The sequence below is a fragment of the Panthera pardus genome, unplaced genomic scaffold (assembly GCF_024362965.1).
Source record: "Panthera pardus isolate Hobbes unplaced genomic scaffold, ASM2436296v1 HiC_scaffold_7, whole genome shotgun sequence".
Classification (NCBI taxonomy): Eukaryota; Metazoa; Chordata; class Mammalia; order Carnivora; family Felidae; genus Panthera; species Panthera pardus.
In genome coordinates this window covers 41,434,200-41,457,968 of record NW_026527002.1, presented here as the reverse complement: position 1 = coordinate 41,457,968, position 23,769 = coordinate 41,434,200, and the positions used below count along the sequence as shown (strand labels likewise).

General features: G+C 37.4%; 1 protein-coding gene across 2 annotated transcripts; it reads left to right on the top strand.

Annotated features, from left to right (window-relative positions):
- Positions 1 to 209: 209 nt before the first annotated feature.
- Positions 210 to 23,456, top strand: CFAP418 (cilia and flagella associated protein 418). 2 transcript variants are annotated; one of them, XM_019453517.2, is made up of 6 exons: positions 235 to 434; positions 5,658 to 5,745; positions 9,461 to 9,525; positions 10,068 to 10,133; positions 17,629 to 17,724; positions 21,312 to 23,456. In XM_019453517.2, exons 1-6 carry the CDS (start codon positions 280 to 282, stop codon positions 21,463 to 21,465), a joined length of 624 nt encoding a protein of 207 aa, XP_019309062.1. In that variant the 5' UTR covers positions 235 to 279; the 3' UTR covers positions 21,466 to 23,456. The 2 variants fall into 2 exon arrangements, with proteins under 2 accessions (XP_019309063.1, XP_019309062.1); XM_019453518.2 differs by lacking the exon at positions 17,629 to 17,724 and having other exon boundaries at positions 210 to 434.
- Positions 23,457 to 23,769: the final 313 nt, after the last annotated feature.

Sequence of the window (23,769 nt, the reverse complement as noted above, 5' to 3'; positions counted from 1 at the left end):
AAGAAAAGCAAAGCGTCGCGAGGTCGCGCAAAAAGGTACAGCTCCGACCTCCGGCCCCGCGGGCTGGCCAGCTCCGCCAGGACTCGCGGACCCCCTGCGCCCTTTTGCGCGAGCGCGTCAGCGTCCGGGCCTCTCGGACGCCTGGGCTGCCTTGGGACGACAAGCGCATGCGCGGGAGTGGCCGCGAGCGAGAGCGCGAGCTGTAATATCCTCGCGTTGCCCCTGGAAACCACCCGGCGCTGTCGCGACGTGAACGGGAGAAAGACGTAACGATTCAAGATGGCGAAGGACCTGGACGAGCTCTTGGATGAGGTCGAGTCCAAGTTTTGCAGACCAGACCCACTCAGACTGGGCATGGTCGAGCGGCCCAGAGGCTGCGTCGGCGGCATCCTCAGCAACGACCGGAACCAAGCCGAAGCGAAAGAGAATCTCAGGTTAACAGGCGGGAGGGGTGAGCTGTCCTGGTAAAACCTGCTACACGCCCTAAAGCCGCCCGCTGCCCACGATCTCCAGCTCCTCTCCCTAGTCGGGCCGAGATCCTCAGCTCCCACTCCTAGGGCAGCATACACGTCAATTCCCTGTCCGAGAGGATTTGGGCATTTCTTAGCAAGGACCAGCGATCCGCCCGTGAGAGCCCTCAGCCAGTCTCTTTCACCTAGACAGGTCCCGGGGGCCCAAATGGAGCGGGGGAGTGCGAGGTGCAGCTTTGGGGTCCTCTCCTGAGACCCGCCCTAGAGGGCCACTCTGACCAGGGTGTTTGCCTTAGCGTGAGTCCTCATCCCACTGTAAGATTCGTTCGTGCAGAGAACCTCAGTCTATCGCCTCTGACCCAATTCCCCAGGCAGAATAATCCTTGGGCCGGTTGTTCGAGAAAACGATTCCGTTCTATACTGTGTCATCATTAGCTCATTTTTTTTAAACTCAGAGAAGTGAGTAATATTAAATTTTGGATAAATAGTTAATTATTGTAAATACAATGTTAGTACAGCCACCTATCTTCTCCCAGTGGCCCCCAGGTAAGGGTCTCAGGGAATCTCAGGCATCCAAATTGAAATTTCAGGAGACTTCTTAAGTATTCTGGGTTTTGATCCTAAAAACTACCTTTCAAATTTGTCCATCTTTTTGATTCTGTATAATCATGAAATAATAAGACTTCTTTTTCCTCAATCCCAAAAACTCAAAATTTTTGTGTCAGAATGAATATTGCCCTTCAAAGTGATGACCTGGGAATCTCTGTAGTGACTATGTTGGAAATGTTTGTGTAATTACACAGAGGCAGCTTTGGAACAACTCAAGAAAGTCATTCTTGTCAATTTATGTCTGAGTCTGTAGTTTGGTTTTGTTTGGCCTTGATGTACAGGTGCATGATTTCCCAGAAGTATTTACCCAACATTGGTACCCAAATTATCCGACCTAACCTCTAGTGACATTTGTTTATAAAAATTGACCCTCAGAAGATAAAAACATTGAAAAGATTCTAAAGTTCAGAAACAAATTCTAAAAATTAGTTAAGTACTGGGCAGTATTCTAAAAAAACAAATGTAGAGCCAACTAAAATGACTACTTTGAAGGGGCTAATACTTATTTGACTGAACAGTTATGCAAATATCACTCGTTAATTTATATATTTTTGCCTTGTATGCTGGAGGTCTTATGTACTCATTCCCAGTACATCCCACCGTCCACATTCCACAGCAATGTTATTTTGCAATTTCTTTGGTTCTTTTTATTCATTCCTTTGGGGGATGGAGAGAATTTATCAAAGAGCTTTCCAAAGCCTTCATCTTAGGAGAGCTAGCATGCAGATGGATAGGATGTCTTGGAGCATGCTGCTCAAAATAGAAAGGGCTGCTAAGGTGGATCCTCTTTAAAAACGGGTCCTTTATGCCTCTCCATGGCCTGTTCTTGAACTACTAAAATCCATCCATAATGTTTCTAGCATCCCACCCCATCTTACTACATCAAATTTTTAAGTAATACTTTTATAAAAGCTGTAGCAAACCAGTACTGCTGTTATTTGTGTGTTAAAACTTTTCATCTGGCCATGTACTTGTAAAGGTAAATTATGCAAAAAACAGCAGCAAAGGCCCTAAACCTAAAACCAAATACAGTCCCTACCTGGTATATGAGGTCAAACATTAAAATTTTATCATGAGCCAAAACTGATACTAAAAATTAGGAACCGGGGCACCTGGGTGGCTCAGTCGTTGAGCGTCCGACTTCAGCTCAGGTCATGATCTCATAGTCCGTGAGTTTGAGCCCCATGTCAGGCTCTGTGCTGACTGCTCAGAGCCTGGAGCCTGCTTCAGATTCTGTGTCTCCCTCTCTCTCTGTTCCTCTCCTGCTCTCACTCTGTCTCTCACTCTCTCAAAAATAAATAAAAATTTTTTTTAAATGTTTAAAAAAAATTAGGAACCTATTTATATTATGAATTTGTTAACAGACTACCTGTCAATTGTACAGCAATGTAGCCAGTATCTCTTCCCCTTATAAGAGTTAAAATACTGAAATTGTCTCTTAAAATGATAGCTCCACAAATAATAAATGACCATGCTACATCTGGATACCAGGAACAACTGCTTATGTAAGAGGTCAAAACCTATACAATTTGTTGAAGTATTCAAAATGATAAAGAGAAGGACTGGTTAGTTTAAAAAAAAAAAACTGGGTTGAACTGCAATAGGACTAAAGTGGTTCAGGATGATACAGATGGGAATATTTATAGATAATATCATAACCTCCTAGATGATAGCTATAATAATAGCCAACATTTATTGAGTCATTTATATATGCTAAGTGCTTTGTATGTGTCATATCATTTAATATCCACAACCCTGTGAGGTAAATAATATTATTATCCCCATTTCACTGACCAAACTAAGTAAAAGTTACTTGCCCAAGGTCATATTTCCAGGTCTACCAGGATATTGTAGATCTAGATTTAAGCTTTTATATATACCGTTTACATTTAATTTGGGTCTCAACTGTTTATGTGTGTGTGTGTGTGTGTGTGTGTATATATATATATATATTTTAGAGTATGCCTTTTACTTTTGACAAAAACTGTATCTTTAATCAAGATTAGAATATAAGAAGCCAAGTTGGGGGGGACCAATAAGTGTTTATTAACCTTTGATTAAGATTATTGTGGGGCGCCTGGGTGGCTCAGTCGGTTACGCATACGGCTTCGGCTCAGGTCATGATCTCACAGTCTGTGGGTTCGAGCCCCGCATCAGGCTCTGGGCTGACAGCGCAGAGCCTGGAGCCTGCTTCGGATTCTGTGTCTCCCTCTCTCTGCCCCTCCCCTGCTCATGCTCTGACTCTCTCTGTTTCAAAATTAATTAAAAAACATTAAAAAAAAAAGATTATTGTATTATAGGAATGCCTCGTGGCTCAGTTGGAAAAGCATGCAACTCTTGATCTTGAGGTCATGAATTCGAGCCCCATGTTGGATGTAGAGATTACTAAAAAAATAAGTAAATGAACTAAAAAAAAGATTACTGTATTATAGCATCAAAAGACCAAAAAAAAGTATTATAGGGTCCATTAAAATTTGTATGAGTTCTCACTGAAATAATGGCATTCTTTTCTTTTTTTCATTTCTATAATAAAGCATAGGCAATTGTATGCATCATGAAATGGTATAACAGACCAGACTCTTATGTAAGTGTGGATCTCTAGTAGTTCTATTGGGTTCATAAAGTTTGAGTGCATCTGATTCTTGAAACTGTGAATATCCTAAAAACTAAAGGAGGAGAGAATTTCAGGAGAACAACTTAGCAACCTGCTGTCATAAAAGAAATTGAAGGAATTGGCCAAGGCCTCACAGCCTTGGGCATTTTTGAAAGATTAAATGGGGGTGGAACTGAAAACAGCCATTAAATTTAGTGATGTAGGCAGTGTTGACATTTGAGAGAAAAGTTTCACTACAGTTGAGGGATGTAGAGGCCAGAGACAGTATATTAAACCTGGAAAAAGTCTTAAATAGTTATCTAGATCTCATTTTTACAGGTAAAATATCTGAGGTTCAGAGAGGTTAAAAAGTTTAAACTAGGTCAGTAGCTCTCAACCAGTGATGATTTTACCACTCAAGGGCATTTGGCAATGTCTTGGCATATTTGTCACAACTGGGGAGGGGTATGCTACTGGCATCTATTGAGTAGAAGTTAGGGATGCTGTAAAACATCCTGCAGTGCACAACAGCCCTGCTTCTACCACCACCACCACCACCACCACCACCACCACACACACACACACCAAAGAGTGATGTGGTCCCAAATGTCAGTAGTTCTATGTTTGAGAAACCTTCACCCAGATCACCATCCCATATATTTGTGAGAGAGTAGAAATAATGGATATAGACTTCAGGAGTGAGTGAGAGGGTGGCAGCTCAAGAGAATTTTTGGAGTCCTGTATATATTTGTAAGTCAAGGGAACAAGCCAGTATAGAGTGGAAGAATTTAAGGGTAAAAGTTATAGAGGGAACAACTGAATAGGCAAAGCCTGGAGATAGATGGAATCAGACATTCAGTGTCTGGATTTTCTTACATTGGGTTAATTACTCCAGGCAATAACAAAGAAGGATTATAATCCTGAAGTTAAGAATTTTCAGGAGCACTTGGGTAGCTCAGTTGGTTGAGCATCCAACTCCTGATTTCAGCTCAGGTCATGATCCCAAGGTCATGTGATCGAGCCCCACATCAGGCTCTGTGCTGAGTGTGAAACCTGCTGAAGATTCTCTCTCTAAAATAAATAAATAAATAAATAAATAAATAAATAAATAAATAAATAAATAAAAGAATTTTCAGAGTAGATACATTTCTGAAATCAGTCTGAGTAAACTTATCTTCTAAAATATATACTCTAATGGTCTAATGAAGTTATGAAGTTGATATAAAGCATCTGTAACAAACTCTCAAAAGAGTTCCTCTTGTTTAGCATTAGGTGTGCGGACTGCCCTAGATTGAATTCCAAACCTCTCTTCCCACTAGTTGTATGATCTTGGGTGAGTTTCTGAATTTCTCAGTCCCTGCTTCTTCATCTATATAGTAAGTATTCAGTAAATGTTAGCTATTAAAGAGTTTTGTGCAGTAACAGTTCATATCAATAATCCTGTGATGGCTTTCCCTGCACAAAGTAGAAAGGTAGTTGAGATATTCTGTCAAGTGAATGCTCTTGATAGATAGATAGATGGCATAGATAGATAGATAGATATAGATCATTTGATTATATAACATTCAGCTCCTGTAGTTAAGAGATATGGTTATTGACTTACAATGGAACTCTTAGGGAAACAATTAGAAAGACTAATTAAAATTATCTTTGTTTATAATTCTCAGGTTCTACTTATAATTGTACGTATCTTGTGTTCTTTAAATAAGTGGTTGATGTAATTTAGAAAGGTAATGCCCAGCTTTCTCTTGAATATAGCTTTAAATGTCTTATTTTAAGTGTGAAATAGTAAAGTACATATGTGAATTTGTACCTGATAAACTGCATCTTTGTGTCAACAGTCTTCAACTATGTCTATAGAAGGAAAATAATTAACGTCACATTTATCCTCCTGTTATCAACTCTAATAATAAACCAATTAGACAAAATTCTTCTGATACTGACTGACTTTATCTGCACTTAAGCTTCAGCTGTTTTGTTTTCAGATCAACAGAAACATTTGCAAAAGAAGATGATCTTGACAGTCTTATTAGTGAAATATTTGAAGAGCCCAACTTTGACAAAAAACCTTTTGTAAGTCAAGTATTATAAATGTGCAGTAATTCTTTCATTATTTCAAGACATGTTTAGAATAGTCTGTAAATGTATAGAATGCACAAGTATCTGTAGTCCTTTGAATTCTGAGAAATACAATTATTTTAAAGGAATTATTCTACTCAGAGTTATAGAAAAAATAAAATACTAAAAACTCTCAGTATGTGTTTCGCTGTTCATTTGTCAGCATTTCTCAGCAAGAATGAAACTAGAAAAGCTGATAGAGCAGAAGTCAGCTCACAGATGAAATAGGTTTCTTACATTTATTTGTATACTCTAAGAACACTTTTCTAAAAGACTGAAAACGGGTACCTGGGCATCAGATCCTTGATTTCTGCTCAGGTCATGATCCGGGGTTGTGGGATTGAGCCCCATGTGGAGCCCGTTTAAGATTGTCTGTCTCTTGTGTTCTTCTCTTGTGTGTCTGTCTCTTGTGTCCCTCTACCCCTGTCTCCCTGCCCCTCTCCCCTATCCGTGCTCTGTCTCTCTAAAAACAAAATAAAAATAAATAAAAGATTGAAAACAGCTTTAATTATAGAAATATGCTTAATGTTTCAGATGCAATGACATTGCTGTTATCCCATGAACATGTACAATGAGTACATTGTTTGTATTTTAATGTTTAAGTGCTTTTCTATCTATCAACTTTATAAAAAGCTTATAAAATAATATAACAGCCAGCTATATACTTACCACCCATAGTGAACATATCTTAATGTTTTGTCATATTTGCTTCTCTGGATTTATTTTTAAAGAAATAAAAATTATAGTTTAAGAACTCCAAATCCTACTCTACTGCCTTCCTTCCCACAGGTAACCTATCCTTTCCATCTATACTTTTATATTTTAATTACATACTTATATAATCCTAAACCATTTTAACTGATGTACAATAGTCCATTATGTAATTCTGCCACAGTTTGTTTACCCACTTCCCTGGTAATAGACCTTTAGATTGTGACCAGTTGTTGCATTTAGGAACATTGCTTCTTCAAATATTCTTTGCATGGCTTCTTTTATCCACGTACGAGAGTTTCTCTAGGGTGTACAAACCTAGAGGAGGAATTGCTAGGTCATAAGGTGTGCTTATCTTCAACTTTTCTACCCATTGCCAAAATGTTTTCTAAAGTGACTATACCATTTCTATTGTGGCCAGCAGTGGATGAGAGTCTGTATACATTAATTTTTACTGGTTTGGTGAAAATACATTTGTGAAATTTAAGAGAAGGAGGCCAGATGGAAGTCTAAATTACAAGGACCACGAAGGGAAAAAAAATCTAAGAGATAAATATAATACCAGGGGCACTTGGGTGGCTCAGTTAAGCATCTGACTCCTGATTTCAGCTCAGGACATGATCTCATGGTTCATAAGTTGGAGCCCCACATCAGGCTCTCTGCTATCAGTCACAGAGTCCACTTCAGATCTTCTGTCCCTCTCTCTGCCATTCCCCTGCTTGTGTGCTCACGCTCGCTTGCTTGCTCTCAAAAAATAAACATAAAAAAAAGAAAGAAAAATATATTATCATAGAGGGCTTTTTTAATGTTTGTTTATTTTTGAGAGAGCACAAGCTGAGGAAGGAAGAGAAAGGGAGACAGAATCTGAAGCAGCTCCAGGCGCTGAGCTGTCAGTGCAGAGCTCGAACTCACAAACTGTGAGATCATGACCCAGGCCAAAGTCAAAGTCAGACGCTCAACCAACTGAGCCACCCAAGCGCCCCTCAAAGAGGCTTTTTTTTAAGGGGGAAAATTACTAGGCAGTGGTGGTGGTAAGGATACAGGTAAGAGCCACTTTTATTTTTGGTAGCCAGACTAAAAATCAAATGACTAGTATAGAGCTTAAGATCTTTATTTCTCTAACATTTTCTGTTCATAAGCAGATGGTAAATTAATAGGCTGATGATTAACATATCAAATCAAACATATCAAACAAATAGGCTGTTGATTAACATATCAACATAGTAAGAATGATGAGTACTCTGCAAACAAGAATGCATCATAAATGCCAAATAGCAATGCTAATTTAATCAATAGTAGGATAAAACTGCATGATGTTCTTGTTATTCAAGGATCATCTGAACAATTTGTTACTAAGTACCATAGGGCATGTATCTGTATGTGAGGTACTATCTCTTTAATTCAAGACAGTTCAGAAGGAGACGGAAATACTTCTCTGCTTTGGCTTTAAAATACACTAAATTGTGGGGCGCCTGGGTGGCGCAGTCGGTTAAGCGTCCAACTTCAGCCAGGTCACGATCTCGTGGTCTGTGAGTTCGAGCCCCGCGTCAGGCTCTGGGCTGATGGCTCTGGGCTGATGGCTCTGGGCTGATGGCTCTGGGCTGATGGCTCGGAGCCTGGAGCCTGTTTCCGAATCTGTGTCTCCCTCTCTCTCTGCCCCTCCCCCGTTCATGCTCTGTCTCTCTCTGTCCCAAAAATAAATTAAAAAAAAAAAAGTTAAAAAAAAAATTTTTTTTAATACACTAAATTGAAATAATAATTTCTACAATTGTGGGTAGATGAACTTCTTTGCATTTTTTCTGATACTCCTTTTTTTTAGTTATTGTATCCAGTTCTCCAGATCGTGAGGGGAAAAAACAATCTAAATAAACTTCTGGAGGAGGGCAGATCTATGTAAAACATGGATTGGGTGAGGAAGAGAGGTGTCTTTGAAGAGGTATCTGTGCCCACCTTATTCTTAGCAGCTCATCTTCCAGAGAAGAGAGCACTGCTTCCTCCCCCATTGCTCACTCCTATTGAATTTCTGAACTGCTCTCAGACCCACACAAGAAAGCCCGAGAACAACAAATACTGTGCGTGCAAGCCTGGATGGTACATGAAACATGTTCCCCCAAATAAAAAAAAAAAGACTCATCCACGTTTTTATCTTTTAGGCACGCATCAAAAATTTTTCCAGTTCTGTTTAACATGAAATAAAAAAGAAATAGTGAAACAAAATACTTCTGCCTCCGTTAAATTTCCTCACCTACTAGGTAAAATAAAGGCATGTCTCTGCATAGTTTAAATTGCATTTTCTCCATCTTACTTCCTTTCCTTGGCGGTGGTCCTGGTATGTGGTTGGTTTATGTTGTTTGGTACCATATACCAGTTAACACTTAATAAATGCTTGCTAATAATGATGATGTTATGTAACCATATAGGAACTACTGTATGGTTGTAACTAGGTAGTTCTACAATTTCCTTGAATGTCTATTGGTTGGTACCATTCCATTTGATCAAAATTAATATTTCTGAAGTTACCCAGGAGTTTGGTTAGTTTATTTTCAGTTCAGGTGAGTACCATTTACAGCCTTTAAAAATGAGTCTGAGGTTTTTTTCCTCCTCAATTGAATTTTTCCAGGATGAAGTTTTAAATAGCAGGTCCTTCATATTAAATCATTGAACTTAGTATTAACTGAAGAGTTATAAAGTGACTCTAAATCTTAGCATGCTAATAATGGCAGTATATCAGTTTCCTAGACTAAAAGCTGAGTAATTTACAAATTCCTTAGGGAGGTCTACTTCCCTTTTGCCTTTAAAGGGTTTTGATCATTGTTTTTATTTCAGTAACTTTAAAATTATACAAAATTTTTATTTAAGTCATTTAAAAAATATTCTTGTTATAAAATAAAGAATATTAGATTTTATGTTAGAATTCTTCAAGTTACCCTTGGCCTTTATTGTTTTGTTTTTTTAACAGAAATTAAAATCTAAATCTTCAGGTAACACATCTGTCAGAGCTCCCATTCAAGGCCTTGGTAAAAGGTAAGTTGAGATTGCTTTAGTGAATTATACACACTAGTGAGCAAACACTATGAGCATAGTCTAGTAGATTTTGTAAGCATTTAAACAACAGTGACATTGAACAACAAAGCACTGGTTGGTTTTCAAGAGAAAGACCAATAGCAATATCTTCGGTGTTCTTACGGTCTGTGACCCCACAGTGTAAAAGAACTTGAATGGAAGATTATTGCATTGTAAATAATTTTCTGCCACATGAAAAAAAAAATAAGTGTGAACAGTTCCTCAAAATTAATGTTCTGTTATATTCTTCAGTGTTTACTTTGTCCCTTATATTATTTGGCAAACACATTTTTCTGTGACTCATTTTAACTCCTTGAGTTTTCCGGAATGTACAGGTTATATCCAATAACACAATGATCCTGGAATAAATACCTCTTCTTTGAAAGTTAGCCTGATCAGGAAAATATACTATTTGATTACAAGTATATAGAGTAAATGAGGCCAAACTCACTTCTCATGTTTTTTTATTGTAATTTTTTCTCCCATCTATTGAACACGTCTAGCTGCAGCCCAGTGTACCTTGGTGGAAGCACTGCTCCATGTGGAATTGGAACAAATACTTCACAGAGGTAGGAGGTCAGAAATAGATTATCTTTCTTAACTAGGTTTTTCCCAGTTGATACCCTGTCCTTAAAATGTAGCTCTTCTCATCTTGGCATCCAACTGTTTTGTAATGAGAGGTGTATTTTATGAGTCAGGTTAAGAACACTGTACTGAAATGTTTGTTATTCTGGGCGATAGCTGTTGAAAGCTGTGATGTTGGGTGTGTGCTGTTCATTGTGTTGATGCCCATTTCTAAGCCCCACTTGAAGTGCCTGGTTCACTCCCATCCAAGTCTGCTTTCCACAGGACACCAAGAGAGAGCTTCCGCCTTGCCATTTTTGCCTTCTGGGCAGTAGAAGCCAGTGGATGAGACAGGCAAATGTGGCCGTGCAGCTACATGATGTGTTACCCACTATCTTGGCCAAACAGCATAAGAAAGCTGGGTCTTCAGTACCCAGAAAGTTCTCAAACATAGTCGCTTGATTTTACATGCTTAAAAAGCAGAAACCCTCCTTTCTTTGTCTCTTCCCCACCCCTTACACCCACTGTCTCATTCATTACTTCTTTCAGGACAGTCTTATGGTCCTGATACCACCCACCCCATTACTGCTAGCATAGTCCATCATCATTGTCATAATGTAGGGAAACAAATTGGTTTAAGCATATCTTTCTGTTGTCCTGAGACTGTTGATTCTGTTTTTGCAGAGGCCTGTTTGTCTAGATTATTATATTTTGTCTAGTCATTTCTAAAACACTTTTCTACTTTCTGTTAATTTTTTAAGAAAAAAAAGAATGAGATATATAATTGCATGTTGACCACATTTTAGGAGGAATAATGGTTATATTGAATAATAGAAGTGGGATCTAAAACGTCATTGTAGGAGGGTTTGTAATGGTGCTGGCCTAGATCCTAGGAAGCCTAGAAAGAAAGCCATGGGACTGAAGGGAGGTTGGGAGTGTGGGGAACCCTGTATTGGAAACACCAGGCAGCAGAATGGCTCAGATGGGCTACTAGAAGTCCCCCAGGGTGCTGTCTGCTGTAAGGGCTGTAAATAACAATTAATAGCACTTGAATCATTGTGCGTTGAGGGCCATCTATTCAAAGAATTAGAAACACAAGCTGGCCCTCACAGAAGAGTACAGTCTGCTTGCTGGCAGTCCTTACTTACCCATGTGGAGCCACTGGGACTTGTCTCCGTGTTTCCAGACCACACTCCCTCCAACCCCAGCTTCTCTCAGATCACCTAGGAACTGCAGTAGTTTCCCCGTTACCACCCACTCCTTCTTCTCTAGCTTCGCCCATATATAAAGGATAATATCCCTAACATATTCTTTTGAGCACATCTCCCCTGTTCAGAGGGAAAATGAAAGCTACCATTCATCTCACATTAACTCTAGAGTCATTATTTGCTTTGCCAGATCGTGTTCTTCCTGGCTTCACCTCCAGTAAAAGCCGGGTTAGGATACTTCACTTCCACCAGAACATTTGTTATCCTCTACTTTCCACTTACATTTTTCTGCCTCTGAATGTTTTTCATATTTATTCCTTTTTCTAGAATGACTGTCCTTTCTAATGTATGTCCTTGCTGTCTTTGCTTATCTACAAATTTTTTTCTCATTCTATTTGAGCTTCTTTTTTCTTTTCTTTATATGATATTCTTAAAATGCCCAGCATGTCCCAGCCCTTATGCTAAATACTAGATGCCAAAAATAATAAATACATACATACATACATACATACATACATACATACATACAACCCTATCCAGGAGAGGAACTGGTAAAGAAGCAAATGATGACCCCTGCAGAGCATGAAGAGAAAGGGCCCTGATGGCAGAATGCCTGAGTTCAGATCCTTCACTGTGCCACTTGCGAGATGGGAAGCCTTGAGAGAAGGGATCTATCTTCTAAAACTTCATTTTCCTCACCTGTAAAAACTGAACATACTCCATGGAGATATCGTGAGGATTAAATGCAATGGTACATTAGAGTATGCCGATGGTGCAAAACATAGCTAAGATACTTTGAGTAATAGTTTGCAATTATTTGTGGGTCTTTCTCAAATGGCAGTGCTGCTAATCCTTTATTTTCCTACTACTTTTCCATTTTATCTCAGGAAATATGTATCAGTGTTTACTTACAGGTGTCTTCTGATTTTACAAATGGTCTCTAAGATAATACATTCTGGTTCACTTCCAAAAAGTAAATATTTCATGAAGATTTTCTTTTATATAGTGTTTTTTACATGTACTTTGGTTCTAGCACAGAAGAGTCTTGCTCCAGATGGAATTTAAGTAGACAAAAGAACAGCCTATTTTTATACCTGGAGGATCCTATTAGATAATATTGACCCATGAGCATGCCAATATCCATCAAACCCCTTCCTACTTTCTGCACAGCTACAAAAGGAAAAAACACATACTGTTAGCATATATATGCATAGATAAATGTTTATATTCATGGATCTTTTCTTCCTTACCATTACAAAGATACCCTTATAGACCATCCTCTTCATAACACAGATCTATACCCACAGGAGGGTAAGGATAGACCTGTTCATATGCATGTAAAACATTTTATGTGTGAAGTACTTTATGCTGTCCAGAGCACTGTTTTAAATATGCTTATTGGTTCAACTCCACAGGAAAAAAACCAGGATGCAAAGAGAGCAAGATTTTTTAACCCCATTTTATAAATTAGGAAGTTGAGACACTGGTGTCAAATTCATTGAACACATATTAGCCACCTGTTTACTAGGTCCTAGGTTGTCAGTGATAAATAAATGCACACTTCTCTGCCCTCAGTGAGTTATCAGTCTAGATAAGAAAGACTTTAAATAGGTAATTCCACAAATAAGTATTTAATTTCCATGTAATACATAATTTGAAGGGAAAGTGCAGGGTACTATAAGCATAGATAATTAGCACCCAGTTAATAGGAAGGGTTAGAGAATGCTTCCCTAAGCAAATAACATTTAACCAGACTAGAGTATGAAAAATGAATTAGCAAAGAGAGGAGACCATTAGAGCCAGAGGGCACATGGTGTTAGATGATCCCTGAGCTGGGAAGGAGTTTTGGAGTAGCACAGGACAGCCAGGTGAGCTGGAGCATAGTGAGTGGGGGAGAGAATGGTTCTTGATGGGGCTGGCAAGGTAGTTGAGGGACATTTTTGTTTGGGGTCCTGTAGCCCTCTGGAGGATTTTAGAAAATGTATTGATACATGCAGTGGAAGCCATTAGTTGTTTTGTTTGTTTGAGGAAGGGGGACTGGATTTTGTTTTTAGCAGATGGAGTGACAATCGTATTTGTATTGCTAAAGGAAGTCATTTTGGCTGCTGAATGGAACATAGATAAGAAGTTGGAGGGACAAGACTGGTGAGGACACAGGGAGACCAGTCAGCAGGTAGTAGTTATGGTGCTCCAGGAAAGAGACAGTGATGGTAGCTGTAACCTGAGTGGTGACAGTAGCTGTAGGGAAAAGGTGTCATGTCTATGCTATTTAGAATCTAGAACTGACAGAACTCAGTGTTTAAATGGCTATGGGAATTAAGAGAGAACATTGTCAAGAATGACACCCCAAGTAATGTGCCTTGCCAAGGTCACAAAAATTATTACAAATCAAGGACTCAAATATGTAACGTGTTCTTGGCCTATGATGCTTTCTAGTATACCAGTTTGCAGAAGACCATGTAATATATGCAAAAGGGATGAATCTTAGATGTTTTTTCTATTGCTGCTACTGTCATTTTCCAACTGCCAAACATCAAGGCTTCCTAGTCCGCTGTGCATATCTGACAGGATTTAACTGAGAACCAGAGTCTAAGCAGAAGACTATATTGGACTGTATTTTGGGTATTCCCATCATGAACATCTTTAAAATTGTAAAGATTATACTTACTAACTGGACAAAAGGACAAAGCTGATGGTGACAACTTGGTATTTGAGTTCCCTCCACATTTTGGAGGAAGAATCCTGACAATTTATCTTTCATTAGAATCATGCCTTTTTTTTTTTTTTAGAGGTGCTCTAATATGTACATAGTTATGAGAGAGAAATGTATTTAAGCCCTAAAAATAAGCACTTATTTACATGCCAAGGGCATAAAGGAAATTGAGTCTAATTTTCCATATGTTTTATTTGTCTGATTTCTAGCTGAAGCTCTGGTTTGGGAGTAATGCTGAATGAATTTAGAGTGTAAAGATTTGAGTCTTTTACCCAGTTGGTGGAAAGAAGAAAGAGTAGTAGCAGGAAGCATGGTGGCATTAGTAAAGTATAGATAAAACCAAAGTGTTATTTTCAAGCCAGATCGAATTTTACTCTCCTATTTTTTAAACTACTTGTAAGACTGGATTATTTCATAGGCTGCTACTAATTATGATCTAATAGAGTGAATCGTAGCAGCAGAATGATTTCTTAGCTGCAAGTTAGTTTTATTTTTCTCACAGGGCAGTGTTTGTAGGAAAATGTGGTAGTGTGAGTAGATTTGAATAAACTACTAAATTTTAAATTAAATTAAAAAGCTATATTTAACATTATGGTTGAGATTTTACACATACAAAATGTCAGGAGATTCTAAATTATAGTTCCCGCAACAGCAATAATTTAGCCAAATTGCACATATGTATTAAGGCATTAAAGTTAACACTCTGTGCAATCATGTAATAAACTACATATGCATAAGAAAGCAAGTTACGGCAGCTTTGGGAATCATCATTTTGCATTTCCTGACTTGTACGTTCAAACTCCCAAGTTCAAATACGTACGAATGTAATTGTGTTAAATTTCCATATGTACAAATACAACCCTATAAATTGTTAACAGTTTGAAAGAAAATACAGAATTGTTTATGAAACTTGTATAGATTTTGAGTGTTTATTTTTTTATGAGTAATCATTTTTAAAATTAAAGCATTTATTTTCAAAGAAATTGTCAGCACAAAAAATATTCGCAATTTTGAAGTTACCATATCTGAATTTTAGAGAGAAGTGGAAATATATATAATGATGGGGTTTTTTTATTATTTTTTAATTGCAGATGTCTTGAATGCTTATTTTAAAAAATAAAAACGAAATTTAAAAATGTATGAAGAGAAAGGTAATAATCTTCTCTCCCCTCCATTCCCACTACCCCTGAGGCAGCCAGTGTTAGTCGCATAGTATATAACCTTCCACACTTTTCTCCATGTTCTTCCAAACCTGCAAACACCTATATAGGAAATTTTTTCGGTTGTTTTTACAAAAATAGGATCATGCCATATATGTTAACTGTGCACCTTACTTTAGACATCCCTCTAGGTCAATAGATAAATCTAATTCTCTTTATCATCCAGCTACCTAATATTCCGTAGTATAAATATATTTCATGTTGTTCAGTCTTTTCCCTTTTTAATAGGTATCCAGGTGCTATCCTGTTTTTGCCACTTCAGCAGTGCTGCAGTTCAGTACAGATTCTTGATAAATGCTTATATACTGATGTTTTTGTTTATATGTAATAGGTGCCCAAAAATGGGGTTGCTAGTGCAACAGCTAGCAATAATTTTGATTTTAAGATAGTGCTAAGATTTTTCCCAAAAGGTTATAGCAATTTACATACCCACCAGGAGTGTCTGAAAGTGCTAGATTAAAACATTTATTTGTGGTTGCTTTAAATTTTAATTATGTTATTTTTTAACTATTTAACAAACACTATGCCAGGCACTGTTATTAGCACTTTACCGGTATTAACTCATTAGGTCCCAATAATAATTCTAGGAGGTATAGAAGTATTCTTATTACCCCCATTTTATAGGTGGGAAACTGAGTCACAATGAAGTTTTTTGACTACAGCTAGTAAATAGTAGAATCACATTTGAAGCTAGGCAGTCTATCTCCACGTCTATACTATGATGCCTGTATTAGAGAGATTGAATATATTTTTAAGGGTTTTTTGTTGTTGTTGTCACTTGTAAGCACTCTTTTATAGCGTTAAGTATTCAGCAATGTGTTGAAAATATTTTCTTCCACTCTATCACCACTGGTCTTTTCACTTTGTTTTTGGTATCTTAAAGCCTCTTTTTATTTCCTTTTAATTTTTAGATGATCAAATGTGTATCTACATTTGTTTAATTTTTTTTAATGTTTATTTATTTTTAAGAGAGAGAGAGAGAAAAATGAATGAGCGGGGGAGGGGCAGAGAGAGAGGGAGACACAGAATCCAAAGCAGGCTCCAGGCTCCAAGCTGTCAGCACAGAGCCCGACTCGGGGCTCGAACCCACAAAGACGTGAGATCATGCCCTGAGCTGAAGTATGGCACTTAACCAACTGAGCCACACAGGCACCCCGTACATTGATTCTAGTTTTTAAATACTTCAAACAGTGGAGGAAATGTCTTCTTTTTTAAAGTAAATCACAGTCACTATACAAATCAAATTGTTTGCAGCAGCAGTTCATAAGTATTTCCACATATTGTCATTTTACTCCTAAACTTACTGTGTAGTATGAGTTTTGAGAAACGTGACATTTCAATTCCTCACATTTTCAGTAAGCACCTAGTACCTGTTAAGTGTCATTCCAGTCATTCTACCCTCTTTCTCCTGTATCACCAGTGTTTTTCTTTTCTCTGCATCTTTACCATCAACATAAAAATATGCTTTTTCTCCTGGCTTCTTAAATATAACCTTCTCTTAACCCGTTTTCTTAACCACCTCTCACTCCCTTTAAAGAACCTGCTCAGATGTACTTCTCAGTGAGGCCTGTGCAGACTACTCTACTTAAAATTGCAATCCACTCCCTCCCGATACTCCCAATTTTATTTACTCTACTTATCATTTCAAAAACTGGAAGCACTTTTCACCTTATAACATACTATATTATTTAGTTATTATGAGTATTGTTTATTTCTTCTCTCATTAGAATCTAAGCTCCATGAGGACAGAGTATTACCAACACATAGTATGCTTTGGGTAAATATCTTTTAAGTGACTGAATGAATACATTATTGCCAAATAGTGGGGCAACTGAAGCAAGTAAGATACTGTCCCAGCATTTAAGTAGCTTATGGGGTGATAGATTTATTTCCATATAATGTGGCAAATTCTGTGATAGGGGCCCCCCTGGAATTTTCAATAGGAAGGGAAGCAACTTAAAGAAGTTATCCTTCTTTAAGGATAACTAAGGAGTGAAGATCTCCCTCAGACACAATTTGAAAACCACTGAACTAAAAGATCTGCACATCCCTTTTGTCTGTCTTATATCTGTACAGTATGCATGTGTGTGTGTGTTTCAGTATGTAAGATCTTAGTAAAATATGTAGGTTTGTACAGAAATCAAACCTGCAAGTATGTGCAGAAATTTAACCTGAAAATTTTTACCTGAAAAATAATCAGTCCTTTAGTTAAAAAATAAGATGTAATCACATTAATCTTTACTTTTCTGTTGTTTACTCAGTCATCTTAATATGTGGTGTATCCTATTAATAAATCACCAGAATTCCCTATTTAATTTTACCAGTAATCTTTAATGTACTGTTCTTTTTCTCTGAACAGAGCTTGTGACCATCTGCGTTGTGTAGCATGTGATTTCTGGGTAGTAAGCTACGACGACTTTATGTGGGACAAATCATGCGATTATCTGTTTTTCAGGTATGTTTCCAGAGAACTTCCCTCTGTGAAAAAACGTACCAGTATACCTTTTTATTTCTTATTTTGCTCTAACGTCTCTTGGTGGACTTGGCAAGATCATGTAGCCTCCACCTCTTGACCATTTCATCTCTCCATCTGCTGTCAGGCTATGTGATGATTTGTTACTTCTGGCAGGAGTGTAGAAAGAGCCTCCTCACTGATTTTTCTGCCTACCTTCTCTTCTTTCTGACCACCCTTTCCTTGCTGAGGATTAAAGCATAACTCTGAGTGTGCCATTCTCTTGCCCAAAAGTCTTCTGCTTATGGAACCATGTCCAGGTTCCTTAGTACAGAGCAAGACGCTTCACAAGCCAGCCCCCATCTGTCTGTCATGCACCTTGCCCTTCCCCAGTTTACTTCTCACCTTCACAAGATTTTTGCTGCGTCAGAGTACTCAGTACTGCCATTTCTTCAGACAATGCAAGCTCTTCCCGTCCTGGGACACCTTCCCACCATCCCACCATTTATCTACTTAAACCTGAACTGCCCCTCAGGGTACAGTTCATTGCGTGTCTTCCATGATTCCCTCACTACTCCTGTCAACTTGGAAGTAATTTCGTTTTTTCCTGTGTCTCCACAGCACTTTGTACCTATCATAGCACTCACTGGAATAGAAGATTGAAAATCTTAGTTGGTATACGTCTGCCTTCCTCCTTGTGCTCAGGATAGTGTCTTACTCATATTTTGCAGTTTGCACATTCTTTTTTTTTTTTATGTTTATTTACTTTTGAGAGAGAGAGTGCACTGGTGCGAGTGGCAGACTCTTTTCAGAGAGAGAGAGAATGCACTGGTGTGAGTGGTAGAAGGGCAGAGAGAGAGAATCCCAAGCAGGCTCCTCGCTGTCAGCGCAGAGCCCGATACGGGGCTCAAACTCATGAACCGTGAAATCATGACCTGAGCTGAAATCAAGAGTCAAACCCTTAACTGACTGAGCCACCCAGGTGCCCCACAGTGTGTAAATTCTTGAATACTTACACCATACCTAACATTTTTAAGATGATGTAAGTTATAAAAATGTATCTGAATTGTACATCACATTTTCAAATAAAAATTAAGAGCTAAAAACTAATAAAAGGCATGCATTTTGCACCCCCCCTCCCCCGCCCAAACCTGGGCCTGAATAAGAATTGTATTTTCTGATACAAGTAATCAGAATATATTGCAGCTGTCTCCAGTAGTGAAGAGAAGGAAAAAGGTGAGAGTTTCTTCTGCATCTCTTTTGGCAGCCATTCTCACGTAAATCCATAGGAATATTCTCTACTTGAATTATTTTTAAACTGTCTCACATCAAACCGCTTTCAAAATCTTATGAAAACTTTGAATCCTCTCCACAAAACTTCAAATATACAAGTACGTGGAAAAATTACAATTTGAGAGGTTTCACATTTCCCAACCCAAATAAAGCCTAGTAAAGTCCCCAAATCCCAGATCAGGTTAGCCCACTTGTTAATTCTAGAGTTGGAAAAGTTAGCTTGTGATTTCAGATCCATTTTGCCATTTCTGACTTTTCTCAATCCTGTGCTCTATACTAATTTCCGGTTAATGTAATGAGTGGTCAGTAACCCCCATATGTCACCATTATAAACCATAAATTTTTATAAAACTAGTGTAGAATAATAGAATGCATGTAGTATCAATCCTGGGATGAGCCCTCTGTGACTGAGTAGAGGGAGGTAAAATAGTGATGTATTCAGGGAGAAAGCTAGGAAATGGAAGATTTTTCACATTTGATGACCTAGCTGTCTGAATGAGGATGTGATCTACAGAAAGTAAAGGACTGGAGGGAAGATGAAACACTTGAGGAGGGTAGGGAATCACAGCTGAAGAAAAGCACAAGTAGGTGGTCACCAAAGAAGGCAAGTTAAAACGTTTGCAGGATGCCGTTAATTGCCTGACAGAACACAGGGAACCATTTATAGTGGTATCAGTCTGTACCTTGGTTTGTTTTATTGTCCTTATTTTATAGATGAGAGAAATAGTGTATTCTAGCTTTGACAAGTGCTGGAATTTTCAAAGAGAAGTATAAGCTCTATTTGATCATCCTGCCATAATAGCTAAATAAAATTCTTTTGTTTTTCTACTAAATCATTTTCTTTACAGAAAATTATATTTCTAAGCTTTTTTTTGTTTATTTTGAGAAAGAGAGAGAGAACAAGTGGAGGAGGAGCAGAGAGAGAAGGAGACAGAGGATCCAAAGCAGGCTCTGTGCTGACAGCAGAGAGCCCAACGTAGGGCTCAAACTCGCAAACCATGAGATCATGACCTGAGCCAAAGTCGAATGCTTAACTGACTGAGCCCCCCAACAGGGACCCCTCTAAGCTTTTAAGATATGTGCTTCCTTAAAAAAATTCAGAATACATTAATTAGTTTCCTGGCTATTCATGATTCCTGCTCATAAAATCTCCAATTAAGGATTCAGTCAAGTATCAAATGTTAAATTTGTCACAATATATTACAGCTTGAATAAAGAACTTTTTTTTCTTCATTTAACTACTTAGTTTTCATTAAACACAGTTTTGTGGAGTTTTTTCCTTTCTGATAAAACTTAGATTATTCATTTCTTCCCCTAGTTTGCTGTAACACTTACCTAGTCAAAGTGTCAGTTTCCTGAAAACAAAGTTGGCCAGGAAAATCTCTGAGATTTTGTTAGGTTCAAACCTAAATTACGCCTGGGTTTAGTACAATACAGTACTGAGTATGGTGCCCACTGGCCACCAGAGGGCACTTTGTAGCCTGCCTTCCATTGCAGTGACCTCAAAAGTAATAGCACTTTTTGTCTCTTTTTTTAGTATTTATACTGTGTTTCATAATTTTGCTTTGTACTTTTTCATCACTTCATTTTGAATTTTTCCTTTTTTTCTGTTACATAAATTTGATACATTGATTATCATGAAAACCATAATTGATTTTCAGTTAATTAAACAAATTAACTTCTTTTTTTTTTATAGTAGCATCAAGTCAGATAGTTATCATTTTTTATAATGGTCCTGCCCATTGATTTAATTGTTTTAACATTACTGACAGGGGCTCCTGGATGGCTCAGTCAGTTAAGCATGCGACTTTGGCTCAGTTCATGATCTCACAATTTGTGAGTTCGAGCCCCATGTCAGGCTGTGTGCTGACAGCTCAGAGCCTGGAGCCTGCTTCAGGTTCTGTGTCTCCCTCTCTCTCTGCTCCTCCCCCAGCTCATGCTCTGTCTCTCTGTCTCTCTCAAAAATGAATAAACATTAATGCAGCATAGACATTTATTCTGTTGCTAATAGTATATCTTGCTGATAAATGAAAGATACAGTATTAGTTCAACAAATAGAAAAAACAGGCACTTTTTCTCTATTAATGAGAAATTGCTATAGGTAACCCATCAGAAGGCTATTGTCTTTATGCCTCTTATGTGCCTTCCACTGACCGTATTGCAGGCTTTTAAAAATATGGTATAGGTGAGTATTTGAGGTAGGAGATGAACCACCATCCCTCCTACTCTCTTCTCATATCATGTCATCTCTGATAAGACAAAGCCACTATGCTAAAATCTTCATTTTTTATTAATAGGAACAACATGCCAGAATTCCACAAATTAAGAACAAAGTTGGTAAAGAAGAAAGGAACACGGGCATATGCCTGCCAGTGCAGCTGGAGAACTATTGAAGAACTGACTGACCTTCAGACCGATCATCAGCTTCGTTGGGTTTGTGGTAAACATTAAGAATACAAACTTTTTGTGTTTAAACAAATGTATCCGTGAGAGCAATCTCCACTAATCGTCATCATATTTAGGTAAAGGTACATAGCAGTATCATGCCCTTTGGAAAAAGACAGGAAATTTCATTTAATGGCTATACAGCATAGATTTTCAAAGACCAAATGGACTTGAGAAGATAATGTGTCCAATAATTTTGGAATTATTTCTTTTCGATATATGGGCATTTTACTTAGTAAATAAGATAGCAGTTCATCCAAATTCTTTGCTAACCTATCTCCTGTTAAATGGAAGTTTAATTATGATGTTTTATACAAACATATAGCCGTTCATTAGCAACTGCAGTATTAGTCACTGCTAATACATTTGCTAAATATTCCTCACGTATAATATTTAAAGGGGATAAAGCCAGCCAGTGTAGAGAGGTCACTGAGAGGTGTATACATCATCCCCTCCGGTCAAATCTATTGTTGCCAAAGATCATAATTTATACATGGCAGAAACCATGTGATCAGTGGCTCACTGAAGGATTTTTAGGAGTACTGGTATGCTGTAAATGAAAACACTGCCTATATCTGACCTTACCTCAACAACTCACAGTGATATGCATAATAATGATAAATATGTATTACTAGTTTTAACTTATTTCTTCTTTTGTTGATTTACATATCAAAAGTTACTTAGTTTGCTCTTTTAACAAATAATCCATTTATATATAAAAAAAATTTTTTTCGATGCACCTAAAATCACAAGGAAAAATCCTAATACAGATAGATCATTGTTAGATTTTTTCCAAGTACTTTCTAGCCTTCAGTGCCTAAAATTCCATCAAGTGAACATCAAGTAAGATATTTTCTCAGGCAGCCTGTTGATTTTTTGGTAGGATCAGGTTAATATATTATTTACTACAGGAGTGCATGAAAGAGAGCTAAAGCATAATTGAACCAACAGGTGATCTGTTAGGCTTCTCCTTTACATCACTGAGACTTGAGAAACCCTACAATAGCAGCCCATTCAGGAAGTCAGTTACCTAAAAACTATCAGTTCCCAGCACCATCAAGAAATTTTGGGGGCTTTGCAATCTACCATAAGCTCTTTATTGCATGTGTCTAAGATATCAATCAAATGTATGACACAAGGTATGCTGAAAGAGAGTAATTGAAGCAAAGTTGTGATTGCTTAGTCTTAAGCTGAATCCATTCCAGTCACCTGATTCAAGTAAGAAGAAAGATCAGCCATTAAAATCCTTTTCCTAGCCGTGACACATTTGCTTACCTGTAAAACTTACTCTAGTAGGTCTAGCATTGCAACGGAACACATAGTGAACTCATAGTGGCAGATGCTTACATTTTTGTATTGACAATGTATACAGACCTTACTTACTTTATTTTTGAATAAAAAGTTTTTACTCCCTAAAATTTTATCTGTGTGTAATTATATGAGAAACAAGGGGATTTGATTGAGAAACCATTGGTCATAATGATGACGTTTTCTTTATATTCAAATGTGCAAATTTACTAAATCATTAATTTGAAATTTTTTTTTTTATTGTTTCATACCTATTCTATATCCTAGATACGTTGCTCATGTTTGGCATTCCATAACATAATTCCCCAATGTCAGAAATGTATATATGAGCTCACATTGTTGTTGGCAGTTGTACAATCTGTAATCTAAAATGTAGAAAGAATATTATGTTTGTATACTGATGGATAAATAATTTAAGCCAAAATGCAACTATTTTAGTAACAATGCATAAGAAAAGTATAGTTTCTGATAAGTTATAATTTTAAAATGCAAAGTCTATAAAACTTTCAAGATGTTTTGCCTATTTGTTTTCAATATTTCTCATTTTCTACTTTAGCAATTACCTATTTTTTGTCAAGCTAGGTAGCTACTTTCCTTGAGCTGTATTATACTCTCAGATCCTTATCCTGCCTAGAATAATAAATAAATAATAAATCCTGCCTATAAATAATAAATAGCTTTATTCTGTATTTAGTTGTTTTATTTCATAGTAAAATATTCATATGAGGATTAATTTGAAATAATTTCGGTAATTTCTTTTAAAATGATAACAAGAGTTTCAAACCATCCAGTTGAGCAGAGAATTTATTTATTTACATTGGAGAAGAGAAACATGCCATAAGTTTAAGTGTGTGTGTGTACATGTATGATTAAAGAGCAGTGGTATTTTTTTTCTAATGTGAAAAAGAGTCTCACTCCACAAGACCAATTTTTTTGTTTCATATATCAGTAATCTCCACGTTTTGATATAAAAACTTCCTGTTTCTTTATCAAGTGCCATGG